The 20,792-nt window shown below is 38.9% G+C and overlaps 1 protein-coding gene across 1 annotated transcript in view; it reads left to right on the top strand.

Annotated features, from left to right (window-relative positions):
- Window positions 1–20,792, top strand: part of PADI4 (peptidyl arginine deiminase 4) — a 54,304-nt gene that overhangs the window by 12,111 nt on the left and 21,401 nt on the right. The window contains exons 2-6 of the mRNA XM_074218291.1: window positions 7,349–7,526; window positions 8,475–8,541; window positions 14,741–14,808; window positions 19,599–19,716; window positions 20,049–20,174. Coding sequence (XP_074074392.1) covers window positions 7,349–7,526; window positions 8,475–8,541; window positions 14,741–14,808; window positions 19,599–19,716; window positions 20,049–20,174 — 557 coding nt within the window. The remainder of the gene's footprint in view (window positions 1–7,348; window positions 7,527–8,474; window positions 8,542–14,740; window positions 14,809–19,598; window positions 19,717–20,048; window positions 20,175–20,792) is intronic.

Raw genomic sequence — 20,792 nt, 5'->3', positions numbered from 1 at the left:
TGAGGCTTCCTGGGCCACAGAAGGTTCAGTGAGCAGTTCTGAAGAACATACCCATGGGGCAGCAGCATTCATCTCGAGTTCAGTCCTTGGCTAGGGGCTGACGATGCAGGCTGTTTGATGGCTCAATCAAAGCATCACACACAACATCCCACCAATCCAGTTGGACGGCTTCTCAGGAGCTCTGGGAGATGGGGCAGTGCCAAAAAAGAGATCAGTTGTTTTTGAGTCCCAGGAAGGCCAGATCTACGCTTATGAAACTGTCCTGGGCCCAGCATGAGAATGGGAGTCAGGAGACCCAGATGCTCCATCCAGGTCTGCTATTAACTGGCTATGTGACCTTGGTCAAAATACACCTCATCTCTAAGTCTCATCTGCAAAATGAGAAGACTGAATACGAAACATTTAAGAGCTTGCTGGGAATAGAAAATTGTGTTCAGACCTTGGGGCAATATGATGTTTACATAAGTTACAGGCCTTGTTCTCATAGAGTCATAGTCTAGAAAGTGGAGTAAGATATCAGCTGTCATAGCAATCATTTTTTTAAAAAAGAGGATTACAGAATCTTAACATCATAAAGTTGGAACTGGAAGGGACTAGAGATGTCTGATTCCAAACTCTTCTTCTTTCAGATGAGGAAACTGAGGAAGACAGAGATTAAGTGACTTGCCCAAGGTCATACAGCTAGTATTTGAGGTTGGATTTGAACTCAGGTCTTCCTGACTCCAGGTTCAACCCTCTGTGTATTGTGGTGCTCTCTAGCAGCTTCTCATTTTAGTTCCAAGATATTCCAAGAACCTCTAACTTTGTTGATGTGGAAATAAACTGTGCTAGGGGATATCTCAGGCTAGGGTCTTGGTCTTAGCTCTGATGTTTCTCAGAACCCTAGAATTTCAGACTTGGATAAGACCTCAGATGCCATCTTGTCCAACATGTACCTGAGCAAAAGTCCCTTCTAAAGAGGTTCCTCAACAAAGAGGTTTTTTTTTGTTTTCCTCAAAGGCTTCCATCGCCTAGAAAAAGATTTTTGAGAATTGCCAATCTGGTGACTGAACTCTGCTAGTTTGGTCTTCTAGTGATGGATACATGAATTCAAATCCCACCTTGGTTATAAAGGCAACTACTGTCTCTTGGGGTCTCAGTTTCAACATTTGCGAAATGTGTGGGTAAGGCTCAGTGGCTTCTAAGCTCCCCCCCAGTCTATGAACTGCTTTGTGCCTCAGTTTCCTTCTCTGTCAAATCTGGGGGTTGGACTCCATGGCTTTTAAAGTTCTTTTGTACTTTATTTTGTTTTTAGGTTTTATTTTTTTGCAAGGCAAATGGGGTAAAGTGGCTTGCCCAAGGCCACACAGCTAGGTAATTATTAAGTGCCTGAGACCAGATTTGAACCCAGGTACTCCTGATTCCAAGGCCAGTGCTTTATCCACTACGCCACCTAGCCTCCCCATCTTTTGTACTTTAAATATATAAATCTAGTATTCTACAATGATGTAGGACAATCCCAAGGGACTAATTGATATTGATTGAATATGGACTGAAATCTGCTATTTTTCACTTTCTTTGTTTCATTTTTTTCTTTTATTCTAGTTTTCTTGTACAAAATGATCAATTTGGAAATGTTTTACAGAATTGTACATTTCTAACCTACATCTGATGGCTTGTCATTTCAGAATGGGGCAAGGGAAGAAAAGGATAGAATTGGGAACTCAAAACTTTAAATAAAAATTTTTTAAATTGGGCAAAAATTAAATCTATGAGTCCAGGATGCTTTCATTGATACTTTTACCCAAAAAGATCCTAGATGAGGTTAGAGAGGAAAGGTTATTCCCAGCCAAGGAGATCAGGGAAGGATTTCTGGAAAAAAGTAGATTTTGAATCATAGGAAGAAGATTATCCCTGGAAGATGGATGGGGAGAGATCTTTAGTGTCTCTTCCATCTCAAAATATCAACCTGAAAAATTCTAGTATTCCACTGATTTTCAAGGTTCTCGTGCAGTTGGGTAATGGAGAAATGGTCAATTGAAGATATAGTGCTAGAAGGATTTCAGAAGCCACCTACCCATTTTACAGATGAGGAAACTGAGGCTCCAGATGACAAAGTGAGTTGCCCCCAAACACATAAGGAACAATCATCTGAAGGGAGGACCTGAAGTCAGGACCCCTAAATCTAGAAGCACAGTTCTTTCTAGTGTGCCTATAGATTGTATGAAGCTCAATGGAAAATCCATGTTAGGTCTCCCAGGATCCTTGAACAGTCTCTGGGAAAGACCAGAAGAAAATCACCATGAGTCAAGATAGAATTCAGTTTAATTCATGCCTAGGGGGAAAAACTGCCCTTGTAAAATTGCCAAGGAGTCAGGTGCCTCGTGGGTGGGAATGTGTGTGATGTGTGTGACAGACTTGAACATTTCAGAGCAAGTCACAAGACTCCCTGTACCCTCTCCCTACTTTGTTGTCTTGAATCTGGCTTTCCTTCTGGCTAAGGGGTTTACTGAGCTCCTTGTACCTAATCTTCCCCATCCTCATTCCTGTTTCTTTTCCTTGGTGGTCTTTCCAACCCCATTTTCTCTTAGAGCTCTAGAGAGCCACGCAAAGCAACTCATCCTGTCTAATCCCTTCCTTACTTTCTATATTACCAGTGAGGAAAGGACCAATGGTTAAGTGACTCATCCAAGGTCACACACAGTGACCCTTGTGGGATTTGAATCCAGGTTTGCTGACTGAAGAGCCAGAGCTCTTTTCACTCTCCTCCACTGCCTCCCTGACCATTCTCTCTATTCTCATCTTTGGCAGGTCCTCCTCCCATGCATCTCTGCTCTTACTCTCCCACCTGAGAATTGTGAGCATCCTCAAGGTTCAGTCCTTGGCCTTTGGTCCTTTTTCATCTGCTTCCCTCAGACTCAGAGATTGCAACCACTTCATCTGTGGGGAGGGCTCCCTAACTGACAAGGCCATCCCTGAGCTCTCCTCCCTGGGAGGTCATCAAAGACTGATTAAGCAAGTACAACAGAAAAGGCAGCTGGTGAACCCCTTCTAGTTTGCTTTACCGTATCTGCCCCTTAGGCAGAGTAATATAGTAAAAAACCTTTAGAGCTTAGAACCCAGAGGGCCAGGGGTTCTAGGACCAACTTTGTCTCAGGAACACAGGATTTTAGAGTTAAGAGGGACCTGAGCAGCCATCCTGCCTACCCCACCCCCTTCCTCAAACCACCCCCTACGACATATTCAACAAGTGATTATCTAACCTTTGTTTAACCAGTGGAGTTTAGTTTTGGAGAAATCTCTTCACAAGAAAGTATTTCCTGACATCAAGCCTAAAATCTGCCTCTTTGATACTTCCTCCTTCCTCCTACTTCTGTTCCCTATGGCCAAAGAAAACAAATCTAGCTCCTTTCAAGGGCACTAGCCCTTCAGATACTTGAATACAGCTACTGTGTCCCTTCCTCTCCAAAGCAATTCAATTCAAACTCTGGGCTTGGAGTCAGGAAGATGTGAGTTCGAATTCTGCCTTAGACACTGATTAGCTGTGGGAATCTGGGCAAGTCATTTGACTCTGCCCAGACTCACTTTCTTTATGTGTAAAATAAGAATAAAATAGTAACCACCTCATAGGTAAAGAAATATGAGATCAGCTTTGTGAAGGTCTTTACAAACTTTAAGGAGCAATAGAAATCCTAGCTGTTATTATTATTATCATCATCATTATTATTAACATTACACATCTATTTAAGCATTTCTTAAGCTTGGGATGCAAAGACATAAAAGAAAATATTCCTTTTCCTCACTAAGCTTACCTTCTACTCAACTAAATATATCTAGGATAAATATCAACCATTTTTTTTCATCATCAATTTTCATATGAGTGTGACCCATAAGTCTATAATATTCTCACCTGCAAAAGGGGGATAATCACAACATTGTTTCACAGAGCTGTTGTGAGGTTTAAACAACAGCCATTATTATCCTTTCTCCAGTGTTTTTAATTTCTTTCTTAGGGGCAGCTAGGTAGGGCAGTGGATAAAGCACTGGCCCTGGAGTCAGGAGGACCTGAGTTCAAATCCAGCCTCGGACACTAAATATTTACCTAGCTGTGTGACCTTGGGCAAGTCACTAAGCCCCATTGCCTTGCACAGACAAAAAGATGTGTTTTTTCCAGCCATGAATGTTCCAAGCACTCACCTAACCATTGCCAAATTAGCACAACTTTTCTGGTTTCCTAGTGACCTATTTCTTCTTATATCATCCTTTCTGTAATCATTTAACACTGTTTTAATCCTGGTGTACCCTGACCCAAATAATACCTGCCTAATGGCCTGAAGGAGAGATGAAAAAGATGTAGCCACCTTCAGGGATATGGGTGTAAATATTGGACATACTGTCAGACTCAGCTACTTTTGTTGGTGAGTTTTGCTGAACAGGGTTTCTCTCCCTCCTTTCCCTCTTATTCTCTCTCTCTCTCTCTCTCTCTTTCCTATTTCTCTTTCTCTTTCTCTCCCCCCATCTCTGACTCTGTCTCTCCTCTTTCTCTCTTACTCTCTTACTCCCTTTCTTCCTCACTCCCTCCCCACCTCTCCCATTCTCTCTCCTCCCTCTTTCTTTGTCTCCCCCTCTCTTCTGTCCACCTCTCTTCCTCTCCCTCCTCTCCAGTTTCTCTGTCCCTCTATTTCCCTCTGTTTCTCCTTCTACCTCCTTTTTCTCCTCTCTCTTCTCTCTCTCTGCCTCTTTCTCTTTTACTTTCTTATTAATTGCTTCAAGGAATGGTCCCCTAGGTAAAGGTGTATTCTCCAAGTAGATGAAAAAGGACCAAAGAGAACTGGAGACAAGGGTCTGTGTCCTAGAGAAGGAAGTTTCCTCATTATATTCATTTGAACAAAGCACAGGGTCAGCAGATGGAACATTGCAAGAGTCCTTAGAGACCATCTCATCCTTGGGTTCTTAACCTGGAGGGGTATGAACTTGCTTTATAAGATATTTCATTAACTGTTCAATTCCCCTTGGTTTCCTTTATGATCCTCTGCATTTTGTTTCATGCTCTTAAAAGCAGACTTCCAGAAATCTGGGGGATCCCTAGACACAAAGGAATCCAGAACACAAAAATGATTAGGGTCCAAACTCTCCTTTTATTGAGGGGGAAACTGAGGCACAGAGAGAAGTGACTTGCTTAAGATCATATAGATAACAAGCAGAGCTCAGATTATGAACCCAGGACTTCTGACTCAAAATCCTCCTCAGGCCCACTTGAAAAGTCTTTCAAGCTTGGCAGGATCTGTGCTTACACTACACTGTTAGGGCCTTCTGGAACCTAGGATCTCAGTGCTGTGAGAAAACATGAGAAGAAGGTCTCAGTAGAAAAATAATAAAATTATGAGGATAATAAATGTCAGTCATCTCTGACATCTGCAATACTTTATATTTCTCAAAGCACGTTTGAGTTCCTATCTGATTTCATTAGCTGATGGCATTCACTTACCATCAGAAACTTTACTGGGGCCACACCCTTAAAAACCCAGCTCATAAATTCATCTCCTTAGGGCAGCCTTTGGAAAGCTGCCCAGGATTATAGAAAGAGCCCTGAATTTCAAGTTATTAACCTTGGGTTCAAACTCTGGTTGGAACATTTGTTAATGGTAGGACTTGGTCAAATCACTTAACCTCTGTGAGACTCAGGTTCTTGAACTGTAAAATGAGATAATACCTTTTTTGCCTACTTCACTTTTCCTTATTGTGGCTTTCCTCCTGACTTAATTAAATGAACATCTACTCATTTATTAAGCAAAGTAGGTGCAGAGTACTGGGCTGGGTCAGAGAAAAGTTCAAAGTTTAGAGAAGAAGGCCTCTGATCTCATGGAGATCACTGTCCAGTCAGTTGAGGGGTAGGGAAATAATTTCCAAGCATGCAGATAACTGAGATACATAGCATTATATCATCAGTCCATTAAACTAGGGATTAAGTCTGGACTTGGGATTTCATTGGTATTGGGAATGCCCACATAAGGAAACACACCCAACCAATGTAACTCAACACTTTTCTACAATTTATAATTCTAGAAAATTGCTGGGGACTGAGATGGGGAGGGGCAATACTGAGAGTTAAATGACTTGCTGGGGGTGGAGTGAGGTTCACACCAGCAAAATACGTCAGGCAAGAATTGAACTCAGATCTTCCGGGCTCCTCCAAGGTCAGCTCTCTTTTCATTATGCCAGCAACATGAAATCTCCAGTGCATAAAAAAAGAATCAACAACAACAGAATGATCCATGTTGGTCCATGGGAGAAGGTTGGATTTTCTTGGGTACTATGAAAGAGACTGGGATTCCCGATCTGCAGTAAAGCATTCTGAGCTCGAATTGGTCTGATCATCCACAGACAGACACACACACACTGCAATTTGACTCAAATACAGTGATGTCATTTTGGTCTTCAATAATCAAGGACAAGAACCAACCAACCAATTGAAGGGATAGATGCAGCAAGGTGGCACAGTGATAAGAGCATTGGACCTGGAGTCAGAAAGACCTGAGTTCAAATTTAAAAAAAAATGTATTTATGGCAATCAGGTTAAGTGACTTGCCCAAAGTCATACAACCAGGCAATTATTATGTGTCTGAGGTCAGATTTGAACTCAGGTTCTTCTGACTTCAGGGCAGGTGCTCTATCCACTGTCCCACCTAGTTGCCTGGAGTTCAAATTTGAACTCAGATACTTATTAGCTGGGTGATCCTTCAGCTTCTTTGCCTTAGTTTCATTATCTGTCAAATGAGTTACAGAAGGACATGGAAAAACATGAGGCAAACAGTGGACAAAAGATTTCCCTGGGTGATACAACCCACAGCTAATAAGTTTCCTGTGGTTGAAACTCAGGGCTCCTAGTTCTATGCCCAGAACTCTTATCTACTGCATCTTCTCTTTGCTTTTCTAGAACTTGGGTCTAGACTCTGTTTTCTCTCCTCCTTTCCAGCTTCTCTTTTTATTTCCATTAGAATATAAGTTCCTAGAGGGCAGGTACTATCTTATTTACTTGTGACTGTATCACTAGCTCTTAGTATAGTATGCTTACTACCTACTCCTCCCTCCCTCTCTAATTTCTTTCCTTCCCTACCTTCTACTTTCCTTCTTTCCTTGCTTCCTCCCTCCCTCCCTCCCTTCCTTTCTTCATGGCTAGCTTGGTAGATAATAGTGAAAACCAGTTGATTGACTTAAATTTAACTCCTAGTAATGACTAAGCTATTGGCTGCCAGGTGGGAGTGGGAAAGTTGGACATAGTGACATAATTCATGTCACTAATTCATGTCACTAATTCAGTCCTTTGACTTCATGCATCTCTCTCCCCCTGCTTGGCATCTTGATCCAGATGTGCCCCAGCTGGATGCAAGTTTTTTGAAGTATTTGCCACATCGGGAGTGACTGTTGACATCAACTGCAATCCTCTCAAAAGATCACCTTCAGGCACATCCAAATGGCTCCTGGAACCTGAGGTGGAGATGATAGTAAGGATGAAAGCCCCAAGCTCCCTTCTTAATGATCAAAAGGTGAGTGCAATAGTAGAAGAGAGAAACTGAGAATTGGGGTGGTCTGCTTTTTCTGGATTTATTTGTTTTCCTGGAGTTTAGCATAGTGTCCAACATAATAAGCCCTCAGTAAAAACTTGTTGACTTGGAAAAGATCTGGGAGATTTACTGTACTGCAAGTTCAATATGAGTGATAAGATGTCAGTAAAAGAGAAGCATATGGGACCTTGTGCTATGGTTAAAAATAAAGGCAAAATATCCAAGATTAAGGAGCTATTGGTCCTGCTTTCTTTAGTCTTTGTTGGATTACATCTGACATTATGTTCAGTTCTGAGTACTTCCATTTAGTAAGGTCCAAACAAGCTAGAGAGTGTCCAAAGAAGGGCAATCAGAACAGTCAAGAGACCCCCAGATTCTTTCATATGGGGATGGATTCAAGGGTATGGGAATATCTGAGAGAAAAGAAAACTTGGGGCAGGAGATGAAATAGCTATCTTCAAATATTGAAGGAATATCATGTAGAAGAGGGATTATACTTGATTTCTTGAGTTCTAGAGTATAGAATAATAGGAATTCATAAAATTAATAGTAACAGCCATGTATATAGTAAAGTTTACAAAGAACTGTATAAATATTTAATTTTATCATTTATAAATTAAAATAGCCAGCTTTCCCTCTGTTAATTATCTATTATCCTACATATAGTGATGGCATTTTAGTCTTTTTTGATAACAAAGGACAAGGACCAACCAACCAATTATAGCTGCATATAGTTTGCTTTGAGTTAGGGTTAGAGTCTTCCTGACTTCAGTTCCAGTGCTCCATCCACTACAACCCTTAACTGACTCAGGAGCTAATGTTCTTGAGTTTTGTGACTATTAGACTACCATGTTCTTGACCTTTTCTCCTCCCTGGCAGATAAAATGCCATGGACTGAAATCACAAGTGCCTTTCTGTGTTGTTCTGCAGGTCAAGATTTCCTACCTTGGATCCAAATCAAAGTCTGACCAGGCCCTACTCTACCTCACTGGTGTCCGTAAGTAGCATTTCTGTTTCTATTGGGGTGGTGCTCAATCACCTAGTTTGAATTAATACAATTAGAGAGTGCATATATGGGGAGTTGAGGGAGATACTGAATATTAGAAAAATGACCATCTTGTGGGGTCTAATTCTTGTTCCTCTGCTGATATCCATTCTGAATACCGTTCTGGAGTATCAAGGAAATACCACTTTTTAGAAGTTATTTTTGAGAGTAAGTATTGACGGGAGAATTGGGATCAATCAGAACACACATTGGAGTGTCCAGAGATAGGATGGGTAAGAACCTAGAATCTGTGTCACAAGAAAGCAACCCAAGGACCTGGGGTTGTTGAGTCTGGAGAAAACATGAGTTGGGGCAGGGTCACTATAAGAGCCTCTTCAAGTATCTAAAGGACTCTCTCAGGGAAGAGATATCAGATTAGAAACAATGAGCCAAAGCCCCAAATGCCTACTGTAGGCTTGCAAACAGAAAAAAAAACCTATAATAAATTAGAGGTGGTTGGTTCAACTTTACTGGCTCTTCAAGGAGAAGCCGGATGACCACTTCTCCAGGATGTTGAGGTCGGAATGGGATTATCTATTCATATATGGGCTGGACTGGGAGGTTTCTAGATCATGAAATGATGAATCTCGAGCTGGACAAAACCTTGTCCAACCTCCTGACATCATATACCTCGGTATCATAGTGACTTGGAAGTCAGCAAGATCCGTGTCTGAATTCTACCTCAAACACACACCTAACTGAATGACCCTAGGACAAGTCATTTTAAATCTCCATCATTAAAATGATAATAATAATTAAATGCCCAATCTACAGGGTTGTTATGAGGATCAAGTACTACAATGCTTTTCAGACCTTAAAGCACCATATAAGTGCTAGTTATTATTAATATTATTATTATTATTATTAAGGGGGGGGCAGGATTTCAATCCAAGTCTTCCTAATAGCAAGTGCGGTGCTCTTTTCGCTTTTCCATCCCTCTTTGTCACCTCTGAAATTCTCTGTTTCTATGAGATCTTTCTAAACTGAAAGGAACATGCCTCATGATGAATTTTATACCATTTGGTTTGCCTAAGTTTGGAGAGAGGATCATTATCTGTTTGACTTGTAGCAATCAATTTTTCAGATACAACAATTGTACCATCTACCTAAACATGGAAAAGTCATTATTTTTCTTGTTACAGGGAGTATCTTAATCTATGAAATCACAAATCACTGAAGTATGTAGGCAGGCGTACAGATTATCAGTGACAATATAATTAGGCAATGCAGTGTAGTGGGAGGAATGATGAATTTGGAGTCCCAGGACCTGTCGAATCCCAATTCTACCACTTGCTTAAAATCCAAAACATTATCTTTCTTTCCTTGATGACTTTAGCATCTGTCTGACTTTCTTTCTTCCTCATCCCCTTCCCTCCTACTACAGTACTTCACATTAATGATCTCACAAATATCCTAACTTCACGATTTAACAAGCCATTCACTGTTCACGCCAGTTCAGTCACACACACACACACACACACACACACAAACACACACATATCACTGAGCTTGTTTCATTCTTCATTTACAGTTCTCCACCTCTTCAAAATGATGAGAGGCAGGCTTTCCTGAAAATCACTAAATTGAACAGAATTCTAAAGTGTTTTCTTTTGCCTTGCTTGCCTTGCATATTGTTCTCCTGATCCTCCTTAATTTATTATGCATCAGCGTTTGCATCTTCCCAAGTTTCTCTGAATTCTTCATATTCAGTATTTCTCACAATACAACAATATTCTATTGCATTTATATAGCAAAATTATTTCATAAAACAAGAAAAAACTGGATAGATAAAAGGTCAAGAATCTAAAGGGAAATTTTTTTTAAAGTGAGAAGGAAGGGGACCTGATCTTAAACTATTCTACAAATAGCAATCATCAAAAACAATTTGATATTGGTTAAAAAATAAAGTGGAACAAAGTATGCATACAGTATACATACCATTGTTTGCTACAAACAACCAAATTGCTTAATGTTCAGTAAAACAAAAGGCGCCATCTATTGGAATAAGGATTTCTTATTTAACGAATACTATTGCCAAAAATGGAAAACAATCTAGCTGCAATTAGGTTTACACCAAGATCTCACACCATATACGTTATCTCCAACCAAATAGATAGCTGACTTAGTTTTTTAAAAGTTACATGATGAACTTGGCTAATATGGAAATATGTTCTGCATGACTTCATAATGCATAATTGATATCATATTGCTTGCTTTCTCAATGGGTAGGAAAGGAAATAGGAGGGAGTTAGAGAATTTAGAACTCAAAAATTTTTTTAAATTTATGATAGGGTCAGTTGGGTGGCACAGTGGATAGAGCACACACCCTGGAGTCAGGAGGACATGTCCAATCTGACCTCAGACACTTAATAATTGCCTAGCTGTGTGACCTTGGGCAAGTACTTAACCCCATTGCCTTAAAATAAAAATAACAAGAATTTTTTAAAAATTAATGTTAAAGATAATAATTAATTTTTTTTAAATTCATTGTAAACAAAGTAGAAGAAAAAGAAAGAACTGACTTCCAGATCTATGGGTAGGGATGATGAAACAAAGGATATCAAAGAAGATTAAATAAGTTTTATTATACAAAATTTTAAAAAATCTTTGCAAAAGAAAAAATAATGTAGCTAGAATTAGAAGGAAAACATTTAACTGGGGAAAAATCTTTGCAACAAGTCTCTCTGATAATTGTCTAATGTATAAGATACATAAAGTAGTTTCATTGCAATCATCTTTTTTATTATATTGTTCTGTGAATTGAAAATAAAACAAATTTTAAAAAAGAATTGATTCAAATTTATAAGACCCACTTCTCAATATGTAAATTGTCAAAAGATATGAGCAGGCAGATTTTAAAGGAAGCAAGCCAAGCTATCAATAGCCATGTGAAAAAAATTTACTGCAATGCATCAATATTTGGAGAAATTAAATTAAATTGCAAAGTAAAGCAATTCTGAGGTTCCATTTCATTCCTATTAGATTAGCAAATGAGATAAAAACATGAAATGACAAGTCTTGGAGGATCTTTGAAAAAAAATCTATGCTGTATATAGGATCTAGAAATTGGTCCAGACATTCTAGAAAACATTTTGTTAAGTATGCCCCAAAAGTCTACAAATTGTACATACATTTTGATCTAATCATAATACTGCTAGGTCTATATTTCAAGGAAATCAAAGAAAGAGGAGTGGGACTTTGTATTAGTTCTTTCTCTAGTGGTAAAAAGCTGAAAACTAAGGGAGGATATACCAATTGGGGAATGACTGAACAAACAATTACATATGAGAGAAATGGAATATTATCTTGGCATAATTATGGAAAGGATGGTTTCAGAGAAAACTGGAAAAACTTGTATAGAGGCAGACAGGTGAATGAGTAGATAAGAGAGATGGTTCTGCAGTCAGGAAACATATGTTCAAATTTAGCTTCAAACACTTATTTTATGACTTTGGCATTTACAAGTCATTTAACCTCAATTTCCTCATCTGTAAAATGGGGATAATAACATTTGCCTTTCAAGGTTGTTGTGGGGATAAAGTGTAATAATAATTATAAAATGCTGCACATTGTAGGTGTTGTATAAATTATTATTAGCTATTATTGTATAATTTGATGCAGAGATAAGTGAGCAGGACTAGTAGAATAATTAAAATGATAACCACAACATTGTGAGATAAACAACTTTGAAAGTCTCATGAAGTCTGATCAGTCCAATAACCAACCATATTCCATGATGATACATATCACCCACCTCTTGGTGATGAATTCAAGATGCAGAAGGAGACCTATATTTTTAGACGTGGGACATTGACAATGCATATTATAAAGGTTATCTTTTTCTTTTTTGTTTTTCCTAAAAGAGTCAGTGTGGGAGAAGAAGAAAGTAAATATTAATTGATAAAATTAAATTAAATTTTAAAACATTTATATAGCAATGCATCTTGGTTTGGTGCATGGAGATCTTTGAGTCAGGAAGACCTGAATTATAGTTCTATTTCTGAACCTAAACTAATGTTTGTCCTTCATAAGAAGACTGTGACATCAGGGGGGTGATGCCTTGACAAGCATATGAATTGGATTTGAGTGAGGGGGTGCTGTGCTAAGTTACCAGCCTTGCTTCCTCCTAAAGAGTTATCTGGGTCCAGTGGCCAGATGTGGATCAGGACAAATGGAGATAACTCTGGATGCGAGGCAGTCAGGGTTAAGTGACTTTCTAAGCTACTGGCTGACTAACATTTTCCTAGTCAATGAGCACCTGTTTTCCTTTTGGGGTTTTGCTAATGCAAAAGATGCTGCTATAAATATTTTCATCTATATGTTCTTCTTCCTATGTCTATGATGTTGTTGAGGCTTATGTGTAATAATAATCTTACTCTGCCAAAGGATATGATTTAATGACTCTTCTAGTATGATTCCAAATTGATTTCTAGAACAGTAAAAATCATTTACAGCTCTGTTAACAATGTCTTAGTGTACCTATCTTCCCACAACTCTATCATTTATCTTTTTTTGCCAGTTTGATAGGTTTGAGGTGAAACTTTAGAATTATTTTAATATATATATATATACCTTATTATTAATGATTTAGAGCATCTCTTTATGTTGTTGTTGAAAGTTTCTATTGATATTCTTGAAAACTAACTTTTATAGGCTTTGACCAATTATCTAAGAGAGAATAGCATCTGAAGTTTTCAGATATTGATATGTTTCCTATTTATCTTGAATTTCAGTCCTTTAAAAAACATATTTGTTATAAGGACTCTTATTTAATTGCTTTTTTCCCTTCTAATTGCATTGATTTTGTTTCTACAAAAGTCTGTTAATTGTTTATAATTTGAAATTGTCTATTCTTTCTTTCATGATTCTTTCACTCTGTTATTTGCTACCTATGTGACCTTGGAAAATTACTTTACCTCTTTAGACTTTAGTTCTTCATCTGTAAAATGAAGGTTAGTCCTCAATCCATTATGCATTAATCACCTGACCATAGCTGTGCAAGGTACAGCCCTTCATTCTCTCCTCATTCTAAAATAAATAATATTATTTCTTATATTTCATAAGGTAGTGATCTAAGCCTAATCCCTGACAGCTGCTTTCCAGTTTTCCCAAATCTTGTTAAATAGAAGATCCTAGTGGCTGATGTCTTCAGATTTTATGAACACTATCACAATTCACTGGCTAGCTTGTATCTTGTCTGTGTTATGGTTATTGCTTTTATTATCAGCTTCCTAAAACTAGATTAAAACTAAAAATGTAATTTTAAATTCAAATAAACATTTAAAAATTATATATTTTATTTTATTTAAAATTTTAAAATTAAAATTCAATTTTAAATTATTTATAACATTTTTCTTCCCTCCCTCCTTCCAAAGGGTCATCCCTTATAATAATTTTGGGGATTTTTTTTGCAAGGTAATGGGGTTAAGTGACTTGCCCAAGGTCACACAGGTAATTATTAAGTGTCTGAGTTCAAATTTGAACTCAGGTCCTTCTGACTCCAGGGCCAGTGCTCTATCCACTGTGCCACCTAGCTGCCTGTATAATAATTTTTTAAACTGAGGAGGAGAAAAAAAAATCAGCCAAGCCAATTAATATACCAAAAAAAAATTGATATTGTAGACACTATTCCTTATCCATGGACTTCCACCTCTGCAAAACACCTTAGGGAGAAGATTTTTTTCATATCTTTCCTTTGGGACCAAGCTTGTCTTTAGTAATTTCTAAATATTCAGTTTTGATAATTTTGGAGCGATTGATATTTCCGTTGCAGGCAGTTGTTTTCCTGGTTCTGCTTATTTCTCTCCGCATCAGTTCATATAAGTCTTCCTATTCTTCTCTATATTTCTCATATTTTTCTTTTCTTACAGCACAATGATATTCCATTACAATGATAGACTCCAGCTTGTTTAACAGTTCTTAAAGCAATGGGCTCCTACTTTGTTTCAGCTCTTTGCTGCCATAGAAAGGGTATATCTATATATATATATATATATATATATATATATATATGGAGTGCATATAAACTTTTTCTTTTTATTAGTGATCATCTTGGGCTATATATCTAATCATAAGATCTCTAGGTCAAAGTGTATGGACATTATAGTCTTTTTATTTTATTGGTAACTTCTTCTGTTGGCTCCTATTTCAGAAATCTCCCTGGATGCTGATACTTGTCGAAATGGCAAGGTAAAACCTACCAATGGCAAGATTGACAAGGTAAGCATGGAGTCTTTCCTCATCCAAGGATCTGGAAGAGAGTAAAATTGTTGACTTACTGTTCCCAGTCTGTTTTTAATTTACCAAGATAGTGGGTGTCACCTGTTGGTGGGAAAGTATGAGAAGCAGTAGCTCAGACTTGCGGTGATCTTGGACAAGGCAAACATAGAACACCAGCCCTACAGAATAGGTTCCATGGAATGTAACATGCTGCAAGCCTTAGATTGATCTTCTGGATGATGTCAGAAATAAGTCTTAGGAACTGGAAAGAAGGTTTTATTAGGGACAAGACTAGATCCTCCTCTCCCCCAGCCCAAACCCTCAAATATATATGCTCTCCAGATTGCATTTTTCAAACCAGAATGGAAAGAGTTCTAAATCTAGACCAAAATATACATTCAGTTGTCATTTGAATGACTTAATTCACTGTGTGACTTTGCACTTGTCCCTTAGCAGCTTACATTATAAGAATGAGAGGTAGCATGACACAGTAAATGAAGACCTGCCCTTGGAGGTAGGAAGACATGATGCACACTAGCTCTGAGACACATTGGCTGTGAGACCCAAGTCAAGTCATTTACTTCTTAGTGCCCCAAAGGCTATTCTAAACTTAAGTTGAAGGGAAGGTGGAGATCTGCAGTGGTGAAAGGAATCTTCTCATGAGGAACCTCTTTATACCAATATAATCACAATCTTGCAACAATCCTGTCCCCCTCTTGTGGTGCATATGTAGAATATATCTATAATATAGGTAGAATAACTATTACAGATGCAGAACACATATAATTTGTAGAATATATGGATAAAATACATATTCCATAAAGAATATATGTGTAGAATTATAAGATATATTGCATGTGCAGAATATTATACAGTGGAGGATGTTACTGTCATATTATATGTAGAATATATACAATGCATGTATCATTCACATATTATATGTGTAAATGATATATATGCATATATATAGATTTATAACAAGTGTCTATATCTCTACATTACAAATAAACCAACAAACATTTATTAAGTGTTTACTATAGACCTAGTGCTGAGGATATTAAAAAAAAAGTAAAAATTTTCCTCATCCTCAAGGTGCTTACATTCCAATAGAGAATCTGTTACTTCATGCAAACCCATTTGGTCAGAAAGAGGAAGAAGGCAGGGAATGCAAAGGCTAAATAAGACACTCACCCTGCTCTTGGGGAGTTTTTTTTTTAATAAAACTACTACTGGCTCCTTTTGGAGGATGGTGGTTAGGAACAGATGAGCTAATGGGGAGAAGGGGCTTTAGAAATAGACAAATGTGAATGATGAGGAAGCTCTCACACATTGGAGTTCTGGGATTGACAGTCCACTGTAGAGTGGGGTGGCTGACTTTTCAATGGATATGACCAAGGAGTTAGAGCCAGATTCACAATTCCAAGAACTGGAAAGATTTTGAGTGGTCCAGTGACAGACTCCAGTGTCTGTTGTCTAATGTCAAGTGTCCTTCAGTGAATAGGGGCTCACTGTATGGAGATAGGTGGGCCACCAGGCAATGGTGGCTTTCTGTAACACAGGAACTCATGTAACCCCCTTCTAAGGTGTGGAGAAGCTGGGATCATTCTGGGCAAAGGAAGAATTCACATAGACCAAATGAGAACAATACATCTTTTATGAATAGATGAAGTCACTTGTTTACCCAAAGGGAAGCATTCTCATTTTGGCCCATAAAAGTATATTGCAAATCATATGCTGACTAGGATATTCTGAGGAAGTGAAAAGCAAATTACAGAAATAAACAATATGTTGATATAGTTCATAGGCTATGGGCCTCCCCCCCTTTCCAATGACCTCCCAATGATTGGTAGGCTGGGTTCCCAAATTCCAGGGTTCTAGGCATAATTCTGAGAGGTTGGAGGGAAGGAGTCGGGATTCCTGTTATAGTAAATTTATCGGCCCCCCATCCAATATCAATTGCAAGTTAATACTTCCCTATTATCAATTAATCAGTTGACTTTTCTTACTATCAATTATTAATTACCATCAATCAGCTTTTCCAAAAGAATATTTACAAAGAATACAGAGAAAAAGTCAAAATAAAAACACTTCTGAAATAGGCATCCTGCTCTCTTCTACCATCATGCTCCTTGGTCCACTGGGCTTAATCTTAAAGTGTTTGCTATAAACCTTTCTTCCACTAAACTCACTTCTGGAAATGACTTGACCTCTGGATTAGCCATTCTCTTGCTTTCAAAACATGGTGTCTTCGTGGGGTCAAGCAGTTTACAACTGGCTCCTCCCTGGGCTTGGATGGTGTAGGCTCTGCAATTTGCTGGCCCTCTCTGTGTTGGTTTTCCTGAACATTTGAAGTCATAAGGTCTGTTCCATCTCTGATACTCATTCACCCAAGATTAAGAAAGAATTAAATCCAATGAGAATGCATGTGGCAATTGCAGTAGGGAGATGTCTGTTCATCTTAGCAATTATCTGCTATTGTGCCTTCTGCATTTCTTCTTTCTCCTCTTCATCAGTGTAAGCCTTTTGCAATGACTCTGGTTCATCCCAATTAAAAGCTATTTGTCTTCATATAGTAAACTGATAGAGAACTGTCAGAGAATATTCAGGTGTCCTCCCCAAAGTGTATCCTCCATTATTCCCTGACCCACTTGAACTGACAGCAGTCATGAGTACTCTGAATGCTTTAAGGATTTGGCGTTCATTGGACATTCCATGAAGAAAGAAGGCTCCAAAGAAGCATCGTTCACTCACCAGAAAGATGAGGAAGTTAGTGGTATAATATAAAAAAACACTCGATTTTTAGATTATAAAATCTTGACTTTGGCTCATCTTTCTGTCTGCGACCTTGGACAAATTACCTTGTGGGTAAAATGAAAAAAGTTTTTAACATTTCCATACACCATAGATCACTGAAGTGATGGATTGAATGTTGATGACAACAATGACAAAAATGATGAAGGTGATGATGGTGATGATGATAATCCTAGCAACCAAATAACAACAAAACAACATCACAGGCATCATTTGAGAGAGAATCAGAGAATTTCAGAGTTGTGAAGGACTATGAAGGTCATCCAACTAGTCAAACTGATGCCTGAACAAGAATGCACTGTAACATATCTAAGAAATATCTATCTAGGACAACTAGGTGGTGCAGTGGATAGAATACCCATCCTGGAGTCAGGAAGACTTGAGGTCAAAGAAAAATAGATGCATAGTTAGATATGTCGAACTAGTCTCTGTTTAAAGATCACCAGTAAGAGAGATCTCCTTCCACCTTCCAAGACAGCCCATTCCACTTTTGGGTAGCTCTCATCATTAGAAAGTCTTTTCTGACATCCCAAGGTATGCTGGGAAATGTTTCACAACTAACTCTCTGGACAAAAAAGAAAAAAGTACAATAGACACACTTTTTAGTTTAATCTTCATCTTTAACATATTCTCCATCTCTTAAGGCTTGAAAATCAACAAAACAATAAATTGAGCCTTGATTTATTGTTTTTGACAATTTCCTTGATGTAAATGCTCATACTGAAAATTTAATTGCCAGCTCACTGGGGCAAGTTCAAGCTGGCTCCAGTACAGTCCTGAGAGACATTGAACCTGAACTAGCCTCTTTGGAACTTCCCTTTCTTAGTCTTGGTTCTGTCCTCTAGGTGCCTCTTCCTCCTGTGATCTCTACAAATATTGAACACAACCCCCATGTACTCTTTGAATCTTTTATTCAGACTAAACCTCCTCAGTTCCTCAAAATGATCCTCCTTAGAAATGGACTTAAGCCCTATGCCCTCCTGGCTTCTCTCCTTTGGACAATCTCCATCCTATCAATGTTCCCAAAATATGAGGGCCAGAATGAACACGGCCCTCCAGGTTAAGTCTGAGAAAAATAGAGAACAGAGGGGCTTTCCCCCTTCCTATTTATTCCTGGAAGCTCTATTTCCTTAAATCACAAATCTTTCTCCCCAGCTTCTCTCCCCCTTCCCCTCCCCCTCTTTCTTTCCCCCTTCCTACTTCCTTCCCTATCTCCCTCTCTTCCCTCACTCTATCTTTCTTTCTCTCCTCCACCCTCTCTCCTTTTCTCTCTTCTTTCCTTTCTTTCCCCTCCCCCATTCCTCTTTTTCTTTTTCTTTCTTTCTTTCTTTCTTTCTTTCTTTCTTTCTTTCTCTCTTTCTTTCTTTCTTTCTTTCTTTCTCCCTTCCTTCCTTCCTTCCTTCTTTCCTTCTCTTTTTCTGCTGGCTTTCTACAGCAAACAATCTTTTCTGAGATAAATGACTATATCATCAATTGCAGTCTCTAGTTGCATCACATTGGAAGCTCAAGATGCCATTTGTTAAAGATTTGGGCCAATTGGGAGTGACAGCCAATCTTTATTAATTTGGAACTGCACCAGAATGACCTGACAGGGTCTGTGACCCTTTCATTGTTGTTGTTCTTGTACAGTCATTTCACCCATATCCAACTCTCCATGACCCCATTTGGAGTTTTCTTAGCAAAGATACTGGAGTGATTTGCTATTTTCTTCTCCAACTCATTTTACAAATGAGGAAACTGAGGCAAACAGGGTGAAGTGACTTATCCAGGATCACACAATTACATGTCCGACGAAAGATTTGAATTCATGAAGTTGAGTCTTCCTGACTCTAAGCCTGGCACTCTCTCCATTATAGTGCCTCTTACCTGTCCCAGGTTGCTGACCCTTTCATGATAATTAAAGGTTTCTAAATTTCAGAAACACTGCTCTGTGGTTCCCAGCACTAAGAAAGCTCTGTGTTCCCTTTTGGTGTCTGCAGAGAAATTGGACTTGGGGCCCCCATGGGCATGGTGCCATCTTGCTTGTGAACTGCGATAAGGATAGCCCCAGGTCTTCCATGGTGGATGCTGACATGGAGAAGGTGACTACCTGCAAAGGTAAAAGACTGATTCAGAACCCGTTCTTAGGCCAAACCTGAGGGTGGAAATCATTTGAAAGAAAGAGTGTGACTAAACCAAGTGCTTTCACAGGTATTGGGCCTTCATAGAATCAGAGGTCAAAACTGAGAGAGGGCCCTTAGAACACAGGATGTCAGAGCTGGGAGGGGTCCTTAGAGCACAGAATGTCAGAGCTGGGAGAGGGCCCTTAAAACACAGGATGTCAGAGCTAGGAGAGTACTTAGAATATGGGATATCAGAGCTAGGCACAGTGTCTATCACATAGTAGGTAGTTAAGAAATGTTTGGTTTTTCCTCCTTTCGTCCTTGCAGACCTGAAAGACATGTCCCTCATGATTCTGAGCATACAAACTCCAAAGGATTTCTTTGCCCGGCATGAGCTGATCCTGCACGTTTCCAAATTTGAGATGGATAAAGTGAGAGTTTTTCAAGCTGACCGTGAGTACCCCGTGACCTTGGTGTTTTGACCGTTTGGTGTCTTGAGACATCTTGAATGTCTCTGATGGCTAGCATACAATGATATTTTTAGTAAGTTGTCATTAAAGTCATCAGCTCAGCCCAACTTCCCCTGAAACATGTCACAAACCATTCCTAGGTAGAATTTAGGCCCAGGGTGTTGGAGGAGGAAGCCTGAGTAGGGGCTGGTTAATGAGGATAGAACCCACCAAAGATCTAGTGATAGCTCAAAGAGCCACACATCTGACAGACAGATGAGGCAGTCATGAACTTAGAGTCAGGAAGACCTGAGTTTGAATCCTATTTCAGTCATTTTCCAAAGTGTGTAGCCCTGGGCAAATCACTTGACATTTGTGTCTCAGGGAGGCTAGGTGGCACAATGGATAGAGCACCGGCCCTGGAGTCAGGAGGACCTGAGTTCAAATCTGAACTCAGACACTTAATAATTGGGCAAGCCACTTAACCCCATTGCCTTGTTTAAAAAAAAAACTTGACATTTCTGTGTCTCCATTTCCTTATCTATAAAAATGAGCAAAATAACACCTCTCTCAGAGGGTTGTTGTGAGACGCAAATGAATAGGCATTATATAAAGAGTTTTA

Source organism: Macrotis lagotis, chromosome 1 (genome assembly GCF_037893015.1).
Source record: "Macrotis lagotis isolate mMagLag1 chromosome 1, bilby.v1.9.chrom.fasta, whole genome shotgun sequence".
In the NCBI taxonomy this organism is placed as follows: Eukaryota; Metazoa; Chordata; class Mammalia; order Peramelemorphia; family Peramelidae; genus Macrotis; species Macrotis lagotis.
Note: the sequence above shows the minus strand (reverse complement) of the source record. Positions and strands in the feature narration are given on the sequence as shown.